The sequence below is a fragment of the Poecilia reticulata genome, linkage group LG11 (genome assembly GCF_000633615.1).
Source record: "Poecilia reticulata strain Guanapo linkage group LG11, Guppy_female_1.0+MT, whole genome shotgun sequence".
In the NCBI taxonomy this organism is placed as follows: domain Eukaryota; kingdom Metazoa; phylum Chordata; class Actinopteri; order Cyprinodontiformes; family Poeciliidae; genus Poecilia; species Poecilia reticulata.
Window position 1 is genome coordinate 8,451,102 of NC_024341.1, and position 13,987 is coordinate 8,465,088.

General features: G+C 38.7%; 1 protein-coding gene across 1 annotated transcript in view; it reads left to right on the plus strand.

The window, feature by feature from the left end:
• csmd2 (CUB and Sushi multiple domains 2) overlaps positions 1-13,987 on the plus strand; it is a 245,362-nt gene that overhangs the window by 154,048 nt on the left and 77,327 nt on the right. Inside the window, exons 25-29 of the mRNA XM_017307349.1 lie at positions 2,213-2,357; positions 11,724-11,926; positions 12,057-12,248; positions 12,488-12,626; positions 12,830-13,017. Coding sequence (XP_017162838.1) covers positions 2,213-2,357; positions 11,724-11,926; positions 12,057-12,248; positions 12,488-12,626; positions 12,830-13,017 — 867 coding nt within the window. The remainder of the gene's footprint in view (positions 1-2,212; positions 2,358-11,723; positions 11,927-12,056; positions 12,249-12,487; positions 12,627-12,829; positions 13,018-13,987) is intronic.

Genomic DNA, 13,987 nt, shown 5'->3' on the forward strand with positions numbered 1-13,987 from the left:
TATATATTGTAGTATTTAGTGGTTTTTTACTGTTAGATTTGCTGGTAATCCAAGCAAGCTTTCGTTTTTTTCACTGACCCAGTTCCTCATCTTAACATGAATATTGCAGAGTTTTCTTTTTTTTTTAAAGACTTTGTTTTAAATCTCCCATTTTAAAAATACATTTCATTTCTTATTACAACTTTCCCAGCTTATTGTTTTAAGGGTCAAAGATTCCTTCAAACTCCAGTTGAACAAGAGGACAATAGATACATTTGTAGTCGTATTTATTTCTATAGTGTTCAGCCAGTATTATGATAATGCTAACACAGCCAAAGGAACATGTTGGCAGTCGTTCAGAAACCAGCCAGACGAGAGGAATAAAAAACAGCTAGACAGGTGTTCCTTGACACATCGACCAGTGTGATTAGAATAGTATTGCTCAGCTCCCTTTTCAACCTATACTGACAGGTAATTTCATGTCTGGGTGTAAACAACATTCAGCAAACTGTGTATCCCTGAAAACATTTCTCCTTGGCATGACTTCAGTGGAGGTGATATTTTAACAGCCAGGGTGAATTCTAGGGCAGATTAGAGACTATTTTTATCGGTGGGATTTTTTAGCAGCATCCAGGACACAAACACAAAGAAATAAACAACTGCAAGGCAAGGTGAGGACAGCGACTAAGACAGATAGAATGGAGTCGGAAATAGAAATGTCAAGGTTTTGACGCCTGAAATATGGGATTTACAAAGTTTATTAATGAGAGAACATGATATGTGCCTCCAAAAGTATTTATACCCACTGAACTACACCTTAACTTCAAATTACAGTATTTGGAAATTTTAGGTGATAAACCAACACCAAATTAAGCATAATTGTAAAGTGGAAGCATAAAAGGTAGACTGCTTTAAAAATGTTTGACACTACAGTTTGAAGTGTGGCATATATTCATATTAAGTCCCCCCAGGTCAATAATTTGCCGAATCATTTTTAGCTGCAGTTACTGCTGTAAGTCTTTGGCAGTACGTCTCTTCCAGTTTAGTTTATTTTTCTACATTGCTCAATCTCAGACATTGAGACTGAGTAATGTGGAAAGCAACAGGCGACCTAGTTTGGGTTCTGGCTCTCCTTAATACATACAGTAGGTAAATATGCTTTCTTCTAAATGACACCATTGTAGTTCTGGACATATTTTTAGGCTGGTTGTGCTTCTGGAAAGTAAGCCTCTGTCTGACCTAAAGTCTGTGTTGAAATCTGAGCTTTTATGTTTGTCTTACTTTTTGTAAAGCAACGTAAATAATTTGTACTTAGTGAAGTACAAATAATGACACTTCTAAATGTTGTCGTTAACCTAGTTCTTCAGGTGATAGAAGACCAACTTTGTAATTGTCTTGATGGGTCTTTGAAGGTTCAGGTCTAAGTCCATCACCACACCCAGATTTCGGACCTGATTAATAGTTTCTAGCCGTAATAACTGAAGCAGTGATCATTCTTCCAACGATGGTAACTTCAGTTTTGTTTCTGTTCATCTGGAGAAACTTGTGGCACAGCCACCCACTGAAGTAATGGTTTTATTGAACATTATCTCATTTGATACATCCTAAGGTTCTCATTAATCTTTCAAAAAATGAATCGGTGCCAGATATGAGTTACCGAAATCGTGGTTTTCCTTAAAACTTTGTAAAAAAAAAATAAAATAGCCAACAAGACATCAACTGAAAGTGCTTCAGCTGCTGTAAGGAGCTGAACCTAAGCAGGGTGTATTTTAGATGAACATTTCATCAACTGTTTTACATTAACACATGTGAGAAGTTCAGCTTCTGCTTGGTACTCTGAAAATTCCTTGTCTATCGCTGCTTTTCCGATAGCAAATTCCGATTTTAAGCTTGGGACAAAATAAACATGCTCTCCCCTCTGTCCTTTAGCTTTCGAATGCAACAGAATGAGGCCACCAGGCTTGTAACAGCGGTTTGCTTTCTTTGTGCTGGAATCACACAGTATTTATTGAACTGATTGCTTGGCACCCCATCACTCACACCGCAGACAAGCATATAGAGAGCATCACATTTGTACTGCAGACTACTGTGTCAATAAGAAAAAAAAAATGGATTGTGTGTGATTTCTTCCAAGTGGGAGCTGTAGTTGTTCCTCATTTTAACTGATATTTCTGCAACATTTATTCATCTCTTTTTAACTCGTTGATTTTCGATTTTTTATTTTTTTTTCTGCTTTCCGTTCTGCTTTTAGCGGAGTGTGGGGGCACCATGAAGGAGGAGCCTTCCGGTCGTATTCTGTCTCCAGGATACCCGGCTCCTTATGAGCACAACTTGCACTGTGTTTGGACCATCGAAGCTGCCCCAGGAAGCACCATCAGGTCTGAACAATGGCCTTGCTTTTCTCTTTGTTGACCTTTGTTTTCCGATTACATTGTTCCCCTTTTTAATTGTGCTGCTTCTCCATATATCTTTAGTTTTGTTTAAGCTCCCCATCCCTTTTAGCAGTGGTGTTCATCACTCTCACACGCTGCTGTGTAATCAATCTTCAGCGAGTTTCTGTTGGCCAATATCCAAGTCAGAAACTAGAGAGAGAGGAAATATCACCTCCAGGTTTCATACCATGTAAAAGAACATCATCTGGGTCCCAGTTTACACGTTCCACAATGAGTTTGTGGTTGAAAATCTTCCATTTCAGAAAAATGATACCATACAGTTTTACTGTATTTGTCTAAAACAGGGAAAGCTTTAGCGCAAAAACATAAAAAATAAATAAATAAATAAATAACTAATATGACCGTCACTACAGCTGTTGGTTTAACAGCTGTTGTGGCACTTTAGGATACTAAACATAAAATGGGATACTGGTTATTGCCGTAACCCTACATGGCATACCATAGCTTTCTTAAGGAATATTTAACTGTGTAGTTAGTGAATTAAACTGCTGCAGTACTCTCAATAAACAATAGGAGGTGCTACTTACTAAAGAAGTTGTTCTGCGACCAGGAATGAAAGCAGATGAAGAGCCCTATGAAATTTCAATAAATGTAACATCCATATTGTTTTTGAGCAGACCTGAATCGATTGATGCAAATGTAAAACTTGGATGTATTACAAGTGCATCTAATTATAGCTGCTATACACGAATACACATGCCCCCAATTTTTATATATATTTTTTGTGACTTCTTCAATACCAATTAGTGCCACATGAAATAGTTGTAAGATCCTCTCTTTTACCTGACTTTTCTCTTACTTATGAGATAGTGGAAACGGTTTTGTGCTCAACAGTGATTCCAATTATTGAATGTTTCCTTAAGCTTTGTATAGACAGTTAAATAGCATTTCAGTGTGACTAAACTTGGGACTTTATCTTTTCCTCTGTCCTCATTTATTTACTTTTGTTTTGGGCGTATTTTGAATTTTTAGCCTGTAAGACTGTGACAACGAGAGACAAGAAATGTACCGACTCTTCTACTAGAATGCTTCTGCATTGAGTGGAAATGCAATACAAACTCCGAGGTTTTTGTGACAATGCTTTGCTTGTTGGATGTACTTTTCTTTTGTACTATAACGTACTGTAACTCTCCACTTTGGTCTCATTTTTAAGAGGAGTGCTCTGGAAGCCTGTGTTCTTTCAAAAGAGACAAGACTTTCCCTTGACAGTCCTTACAAAAAATCTTTTTCAGCCCTTTTTCTTACTGAGGTCTCCTAGGCGTTAACATTGTACATCCCAACTGAGTCTTATAGAGGGCGAAATGGTCCAGGTAACCCAAAGCTGTCAACACCTGAATTTATTACATAATCATGAGAGTATGAGAATTTATTCTGATATGTAAAAACATGCATTTGAAACAGAGTATGCTTACTTTTTTACCATAAATATGCATATTAAATACTATAAGTCTTTGTTTTTAGCAAAAGTGATGCGCCACTGTTGCACATTGCTATAATAATGATGGTGTGGATGAAGACTTTGAGGCCTTCTCATGATTATTGGCCACTTAAATCTGCAGCTCTCAATAAAGAAGTTGATTCAGGTCAACTTCTAAGTTAACTTCTGGATTTAGACTATCGTTTGATAAAGTGTGAATAATAATGTAATAGTTTAAAAAGTCCATATAAGTCCATGCTATGATTTTCTCCTTCAATAAATCGGAGCAGATTTATTAAAGGAGAATGCCATCAAATATTTCAATACATGCAAATTGAGAACCTCCAGTATTTTCCCATAAGCTGAACTGATTTTTCCTGAAGATCCTTTTCTTCCTTTATTTTAGTACGTTATGGTCATGTTTGGAATTTTTATATTGTATGCTATTTGGTCATTTATGATTATATATCCATACATCAAATTTAAAAATAAATAAATGAATCATTATGGCATAATTTTAAAAAGTATATAAACAGGCTTTTCCACTTGGTTATCTTCATTGATTTGTTTCCAGTGCAGGTCCAGCTGATATTTGCTTCCACGTACAGACATATCCTTTATGATCTTTATGCAATTGTAAATGTTTAGCTTATTTGCATTCATTCTACAGCATTCTTTTTTAGCATTTAAACTTGAGTTAATAATGTCAAGAACATCAAAACTCCTACTGTACAATCTCCTGTTAAGTGCATTTATTTATTTATTTTTTCAAATTCCTGTTCTCTCCGATTTAGATCGAGTCATGCGTTCACTTCAGCTGGGCCTGTTTCGTTTCTCCAAGCCTTCTTCATATGCCTCGTTCTTTGATCCTACGCATGCCATTTATAATTGAGAATAATCTGCAGTGCATCAGCACTGGAGTTCCTTATGTATTAAGTGCTGCAGATCAAGATTGCAGGCATAGCTCACAGTTCTGAGAAACACTGCTTTCACGTAAAACAGTGGCAGTTATGTGAAGGCATCGGTATTGTGACTGCAGGCAACTGAAAATCCTAATGACATATTTGTCAAAACGTATTGATGGGAGAATAGAGAAAGACAGAGGGGTGTGGAAGACTTGCAGACAGCGATAATACAAACATAATAAAATAGTGCTGATGACGGAGGCAACGAGCCATTTTACTGATCTAAAATCCACTGGTTACTGCTGCACAAATTGGAGACACAGGATGTATTTTATATAATACACAACAATCAGGTATTAAGTGCTCACATAAAAACTGATATCTGTTTTGTTTTTCTTTTTAAAATAGTTGTCCTTTCCTTTAAATTAATAATATACTTATAAAAGCAAAAAGATATGAACTGATCAGAGAATCGAGACTGATATCTGATCTCTTAATTTTATAAAGTTTTAACCTGCCTGCACCAGTTTTTCTAACATATATGCATTTCTCTTTAAGAACTATAATTAAACAACATTCAGAGTACGTCTTCCTGGCGTTTCTGCTGTGAGTGGTCATTACACATGATTAAGAGAAGAGTTGGTGGCACACTGCTTGCTGTAAAACAGTTTTTCTAATTCAAATCAAAAGTGATTATACATTCACATTTTAAGCAGTCTTTAGTATTCTATGTTAGTGACTAGCTTGATTAATATTACTATACATAACCATCCGTCTCTCTGTGTATTCTCTAGAGGATAAAGATCCTTACCTTAATTTAGATTTCTAAAAGGCTGCCAACATTTACAAATCCCATGTGTTCCTTGAAAAAATTAGGGTTAAACAGGGCCACCGTGCTAAAATATGTTCCGACTTGCTGTTATCTGAGGTTGGCTTTGGGTCAATTTGCTCCTTTGCCAATTCAATGTAAAGACAAAACGGATGAGCTATCCATAATGGCAATCAGAATGAAGAGCCAGCAGGCAAGAAAGTAGTTTCTTTTAAATAGTTTCTTACATCTTACATTTCCTCTGATGCCAGTTTAAACACCTGACTAAAGTAGGAAATGCATAACTTTTTAGTTTGTTTCCCTCTCTCTCAGTAACAGCTTCTACACAGATCAGTGATGTCAATTTGGCTTCATATAGTGCTCACTGATTAGAAAAAATATGTTTTTTTATTTATTTTTTCTAGTTTCCAATACAGTTGGTCACCAGTCAGGACCTGTTAAAAGTAGAAAATCAGCCATTATCATTAGTCCATTTCCTTTCTGGATAGGCGTGAAGTAAATAATGTATCTGTCATTCCATTGTTTAGCAGAAATAATACATGCCTCATCTCAAAATCAGGGGTCTGCAATCCTAGTCCTCAAAGGCTACTGGCAGGTTTCCAATGGAACCTTTTTCTAACACACCTTCATTTAACGAGTGGGTCATTACAGTCACTTGATTCAGCTGTGTTGGATTAGCGATGCGTTTCAAACCTGCGATACTGTAGAAGTCAAGGATTACGGTGATTCATTGAATAACAGAGTGGTAACTCTCCCACCAGCAAATAAATCCACAGTTTCACACCGAGGTACATCCAACTGAGAAAACCTGTAAAACATAGCTCATCTTATTTCCTAACTTTTTTTTTCACTGAGTAGTACCACAATTATATTAGTTTGTAAAAAAAAAATACAGTTCATTAAGGACGATTCAGTTGGGAAACTATCTTTTATCATCAGTAAGTCTTTTTTCTTCCATGAGTCTCAGACGTTCATGCAAGTTTGCATCTGCTTGCAGTTGTAGGAACCATTGAACATCTTTGGACAATAGGATCAGCTTAATCAGAGATGTTGATAATTATGATTTAAATTTGGCAGTGATGACATGTATAAGGTCTACCAATGATGCTTTCCAGGCTTATATCTGCGACACTTAACTACTGCTTTCGTCTTATGGAGCAACTGTTTCACACCGTATCTTGCTTTTGGAACAATTGCAGAATTGCACAGCTTGCTTTGTTATTGCATCATTGACGTCACAGTAAATGGACTGGAAAAAGATTGCTTTGACCACTGTTTGGGCTTGGTCAGGTGTCAAATCAGCTCAGATGTGTCGGCCGTTGTGTCTTTCAAAGCTTTCTGCATGGATGTGTCTGCATTCTGATGATCTGCTGGGCCACAGCCACACATACTGATGCAGTCTGCTCCCACTGTGAGATTTCACACCATCTCAATTAGTTTTAGGAATTCTGGCAGCTGCAAGACTGCGTTTGCTTTACGTATCGTATCTCTCTCATACCACACACATCCACGCACAACCCCACATTCTTAATTATTTATCTTCTTCAGGCACACACACACACACATGCACACACACCTACTCGGAGACTCCTCACAGGACTCCTGATTGCAGCAATACTGTTTTGTATTCATATGAGAGAGCCTCAGCAGTCCCTATTCCTCTCTCCATTTCTCTCATATGAATACAAAATAGTTAAGGCGGAATCAAAAGAGATCCTTAAGATCTGTTTCATCTCTCTCTTCTCCATCTCATCTCCTTACGGCGATTTCTTTGACACTTGATTGAACTATTTTATCTTGTTAAGAGGCAACCAAGTGCGAAAGGAGAGCCCTTGGCTGTAAACTCCAAAACATGGTTTCCTATGAGTCCTCAGAATGTTAACTGCGTGAAGAGGTCAAGATTTTCCTGTCTTTGGTCTGAAGACAAGGAAATCTTCTCTCTAGGAAGAGATCTGCAAGAGCTCTGTAATGATGCCTCCTCAAACTTTTTGACATTTTGTCACATCCCAGCCGTAAACTTTAATGTATTTTAATGGGATTTCTTTGTATTATTAAAATCTGACACTGTAGGAACCAAATAATGCTAAATAATGCTTGGGATATTCAATTATATTTAGCCCATTCAACAAGTAAAGAGTATCTGTGTGTATTTTAATCTCAGTGTAAATACAGCTGTCCTGTGCAGGTCTCAGAGGTTGGCAACAGAACATTAGTAATCAAACAACACAAGACGCATCAGCTGTGGTTAAGTTGAAAGCAGTTAAGTTCTGAAACAGTACGCCAAGCCTTAAACATCTCAAAGATGCTTAGTCCCTTGTCCAAACAGAAACAGACGACATTCAAACCCACCAAAACATGGTCGTTAATAGGCTGCTGGAAGATACGCAGCAATCTGCTGCTGCCACTAACTGTGTGCACTGTTTTTATCCTTTAGATGTACAGTTATTTCACAGCTTATACACTTAGCTGTTTCTCTCTCCTAAAAAGGAAATCTTTACTGATTCTTTACCCTTAAGAAGCACTCCTGGATCAGTTGCTTCAGTGCGCGTGTGCTCTATGTTCTCCGATCCCCAGTCTGTCGCTGCAGATGTCTGCTCCCACTGAGCAAGGTTCTCTCAGAGACTACTTTCCAGCCGTAGTATTCCTCCACCATTGCGATATTCGTGCTCAGCGGACTCAACAGTGATCACGGGAACAAAATATCGACTGCTGTACTAACAGATTCTACTTGTTACATTGAAAAACACTCGGAACAAATAAAAGCAGCTTAAACTGCAATCTAATGCGTTTTCAACACCCGGACACAAATGTTTGGTAAAAAAAATCATAAACTTCAATATTTTAATTTGCTCAGTGCTAGACCTAAAAGATTGAAGATACAAAAAAGCTAGATGCTGCTATTCTGTAGCAGCAAGAAGCAATATCTTGCTGTTGAAATGCATCAATAGGTAATAGTCCCTGAGTTCCTGCTGGTAACTCATATTTTTCTTTTTTATTGTCCTAAATGCTATAAATGTTGTAAAAAGGAAAAAGAAGAAAATGTCAGCCAACCAAAGTGTGCACTGAAAAGGAAAGATAATCTGTTGGCCTTAAATATGTACTATTAAAATCTTTAAGCTGCAGAATGAGAATTCAGTTTTTTGCCAGTGTTATCACCCTTCCTCACTAATTCACCTGCAACATTTTTTACCCTTTTTTTAACATTTTGACAGTGACAGGGATATAGCGCAGTTTAAATGGCGTATAAAAAGAACCATTTATCCCAACATACAACCCACGTTGGTTCAACCTGTCCGTCCCCTCAGCCTTTACCCTCGCATTGTGTGCCGAGTTTCTTCTGCTCTCCGTCAACCTCTTATCCTCCTTCGATCATCCGATGCCGTCAGCAGCCTGGCAGTGATCAACACTGGTCGCTTTTTCATTGCCTTCCTCACCTTCGGGTTTTATTCAACGTACCTCTGCCATTCCACCCACCCTTTCATCTTCCTTCACACAAATCAGCTTTCAGAATTTGATGCTTTTCGAAGCTTGACAGTGCCGAGAGTTAAACTAGAGCACAGGACTCATCAGCACACAAACACGGAAGCAGCACTTGTCCTTGATGCTGACTGTGCTCACAAAAAACATCCCCAATTGTTCTTACTCACACGTACTGTACACGTGCACGTCAATATCGGACAAAAAAAAAAAAAAGTAGTCGTACACCATCACCGGAAAACCTTTCTGAATTTTGTTTAATTCTGTAAATCTTGTTGGAAGCGTTGGGAGGTGGAGCATGAAGGACTTCTGAGCCCTAAAGGTTTCATAACGGGATTAGCAGAATATCTGACTGCCTTGGGGGACGTGTGTGGGTGAAGACCTTTGAACTCCGTGTTTAATTCTTTCATATCATCAGAACCATCAAGACGGTCGTCGAGACGTTTACGGCTTCTCCTAAGTGATGAAAGTAGCAAAAGCGCTGCTTTTCACAGTCGCCATATAGACTTCTCTTTTGCTCTGTCTGCGACCAATACACAAGCGGTTGTGTCAGCACACGTAATGCATTATAACTTCAATAATACCTTTCGCTGCACATTCATGTGAATATTTTCCAGTGTGTCCATCTGCATTGGTTTGCTCTGCGAGCACTTCATTCACAAGCATGGTGACAGGACTTTTCTCGAGGGTTACACTAGTCACACAGAGAGTCTTTTGTTGAGTAGCCAAAGGCTACTGCTAACACATCAGACAGTAAGGGAATCAGAGTCTGACACCAATTATGCAGAAATGGTGGGAACTTGTTGCTAAAAGCCAACATATCAGTGGGTTGCTGTTTCTCCTCTGTATCATCTATAGCTCAAGGCTTTGTGAGTGCATGTGGGTAAGATGATGTGGATACTAAAGGGACCAGGATTTCTCCTCTGTGACTTGGACAGAGATAAGCATTCAGCTCTCTGACTTTAAGACCTGCGCACTGGATGGACTTATGATCGTCTATCTTAAGCCTCAGGTCAAAAACGGTAAAATAAGTCCAGCTGTCCAGTCCGATTTGTGTAAAAAGTTAAACTGAAGTGCAAAGGATTGGAATGAGTTTGTCTAAATTGTCCTCACTCTTTTCCTTTTTAATTTAAATTACTTAATATAACACACTCTGGAAGGAAAATATCTTTGGGCATATTTGTAAATTTCACTGAATTTCACTGCATCTTTGCAAACAGATGGTTTTTTTTCATAAAAAAAATATATATTTCTTCATCTCATTAATGGTTCTCTAGTTGTGATTAACTTAGTGATTTTCCACTATGTTTTTTCTTGTGAATAATGTTTATCCACAAGGGTGATAAATACATCCATAGTTGTGGCACACATTTTAAGCATTTTGAAAATTCTGTGTCTCTTTCCTTTCTCTTCACTATTACAGGCTATTTCATATGAAATACCACTAAAATGAATAAAAATTGGTATATAAGGATTGTTCAAAGCATTGGTTGGATGCTTTTACCTTTTGCATCACATGCAGCTCACCGCAGTTGCAATCTAATGATTTATTTCTCTTCCCACTGTTGCTCTTCACTTGTTAGATCAGACTTTGTTCTGTTCTCAGAGAAAAAAAAAATAGACAACCAAAGGTACATTCCATAGAAGCCGACATGAGCTAACCCACTTTTATAATTAGTTGCATGCATTGTGGACTTCTGCTGTGAATGCTGTTTTCAATAAGGATCCCCAAAAAAAGAGAGTACTACATGTAGTATTTTTTATTTTATTTTTTTTGCCCAGCTGAGCCCGTCCACAGCATCCTTTGAAATTCTCCAACACAAATACTTAAGCAGCATATTATTATGAATGCACTGCGGTTATGCCGGTGCACGTACACGAACCGGCACACAGCTTTTCATATCCATCGGACCACCAGCTGGCTGACAGCTGTCTGGGCCAAATTGAATGGGAGATATTTTGACAGCATCATCTTTTTGGCATCTCGACTGACTTTAAAATGCTGCTGCAGACTTAATGCTTTGACTGACACTGTGGAATCATTGTTGAATGTCCCTAATCTGGTTCCTGTGATCCTCCTTATAATAGTATTTGTTTCCCCTCATTTGTGCTAAGCGTAGACTGGTTTCCTGTCTTATATTTTCTTTAATCATAATGTTACTTTTACAGTAACTTCACAGTGTCCTTCAAATGTACTATACGTTTTGAATATTTTTGTGTTTCATGGGGGTTAAACCCACAAACTTCAATGTATTTTATCAACATTTTTTGTCACAATCGTGTGAGGAAAACATTGTACAAATTACTCTGTAGAAGCATCTGTCATGGTTGGTCCATCTCCAAGTCGTTTGAGGTGTGTTTCTACCAACTTTGGCCATTTGAAAGTGAAATATTTTCTGTCTTCATTGATAAACAGCTCAAGCTCAGGTAGACTATATGAGAAGCACCTGCAAACATCAATTTTCAAGTGATTCCACAGGCTCTCAATCGACTTCAAGAAATTCTGCCTGTTTGAGAGTACAATTTAATATAAATTCATACAAATGGACATTTGGATTGCACGTTGTCATGAGTGAAACAATAAGCACATCTTCTTTGACTCTTACTGTCCAATTTTATATCATACTTGACAGCTACTGTATCTTGTTTATTCCTCTTTTCAGTCTGCATTTTCTGGTCTTCCACACGGAGGAGGTCCACGATGTGCTTCGGATCTGGGACGGTCCGCAGGACGGGGGAGTCCTGCTGAGGGAGCTGAGTGGGTCGGCGTTGCCCCCGGACGCTCACAGTACCTTTAACACGATCACTTTGCAGTTCACCACGGACTTTTTTACCAGCAAGCAAGGCTTTGCTTTGCAGTTTTCTGGTGAGCAATGAAAATTCAGCAAGCGGATTCTAGGTTTATAACACGAATCATCTTCCATGTGATAGTTGAGCCATCACATTAGCTTTTTTCCATATTGTTTCAATGATCTAGCCCCTGCTTGCTCTTTCAGTCTCCACGGCGACCTCCTGCAATGACCCGGGCATGCCCACTAACGGTACCCGCGGTGGCGACAGCCGGGAGCCCGGGGACCATGTGGTGTTCCAGTGTGATCCCGGCTACATCCTGCAGGGGGCCACCAGAATCACGTGCACAGAGATCAATGGTCGCTTCTTCTGGCAGCCAGACCCCCCAACATGCACAGGTACTCTGTAAACACAGCATGCAGCAATTAATTATGCATAACCTCTCTGGACTGACATCAGCACTTATCTGAATGTTATCACACACTTATTAAAGCTGAGTAGCGATGCCTAATTGTGTTACACTTGCTCTTCCTAGCTTGCTAATTGCAACGCATAACACAAATTATAATAACATTTTTAGAATTTATGTCAAATTATTTTCAGCATTTTGTAAATATTTGTTTTTCTCTTCCCATAGCTCCGTGTGGTGGGAACCTAACCGGTCCAAGTGGGCTGATTCTGTCTCCAGACTATCCTGAACCTTACCCACATGGAAGAGAGTGTGACTGGAGAGTTACCGTCACACCGGACTATGTCATTTCGCTCAGCTTTAACCAGTAAGCTTTGACAGCATAGAAAATATTACATAATGTGCAATACCATATTTCCACAACAGTTGTTGTAACTGCAGGACTTGATAAATGATTACGCTTCTAGGCTTCTTGTCATCAAATGATTTAAGTTAGATGTGAGAATTTTGCGCTACTTATTCATGCAGCAAACATCCAGATTCCTTTTTAATGCGACTGTCTCTAACCAGTTTCAGCCTGGAACCCAGTTATGACTTCTTGCATATCTATGATGGGCCAGACTCCCTGAGCCCCTTGTTGGGTAGTTTCTATGGCACCGATGTTCCAGATCGCATTGAGAGCAGCTCCAACACGCTCTTCATGGCATTCCGCAGCGACGCCTCCCTCAGCAGCAACGGATTTGTGCTGCAGTATACAGGTACACACTTTTGGTTAGACCAGGATTCTACAACCTACAGCTGCAGAGGGACATGCGGCCCATTGGCCCCTCCCCTCTGTGACTTTTACTTAACCAGAAAGGAAATGCAACAAGAAATGGTCATTTTAGGAGTTTCTTTGCAAGTTCGTATGCAAAATCTGCTTGTAATATCTAAAAGTTAAAAGTAACTAGCTCTTGCTCCCCCCTCCATCCCCTATCCCCAAAGTTGTAGAAAGGATTTTTACTGTCCCAAAAACTAAAATTAGAAATAAATTTTGATTTAAATTTATTAGCTTTCATGATAAAACATGTTATGTTGTACATAGTTACAGTAGAACATTCTTTTTTGCTGCTTTAGGCATGTTTTATTTTGTAGTAGCAGTGGAAAAAGTGTCTCTTTAAATGGAAAAGGTTGCTGACCACTGGGTTAGTCAAACATGGCTATGAACCGGACCGGTCTGTGTCTCCATGAAGTTTCTACTCTCTAGTGTCTTAACTAAGCTGTGAATTTTGAACAGGATTGGTGCCTATAATGCTTAAACAATTCCTGTTTTAAGTTCTTCTGGCAGATTAAGAATTGAGTCTCAGATTCTTGCAGATTCTTTATTTAAATCCTCATCAGAAATCATCTGCTATAAACCTATGGGGAAACATGTATTTGCCTTTTAAAAATGGGCTAAAAACTTTTTAAGATCTCTTAAAATTTGGAGCTGGAAAAGTATGTTACAATTTTAGAAACATGCAACATTCGTGGTCTGGTCAGTGGTGGTGGTATCGACGCATATCTCGTAGCCTGCTAACGCATATCATTATGACAATTAAAAGCTGACAATCTGCATGGTTAAGCTGTTTTTGATCAGTGCAGCTGCACAAAAGGCTTCTAATAAATTAAAGCGAGCAGCATTTTGTTGTCTCGTGTCAGAGCTTGGCTGACCGCAGCACATTGTTTGGGGAGGTTTAGATTTATGTG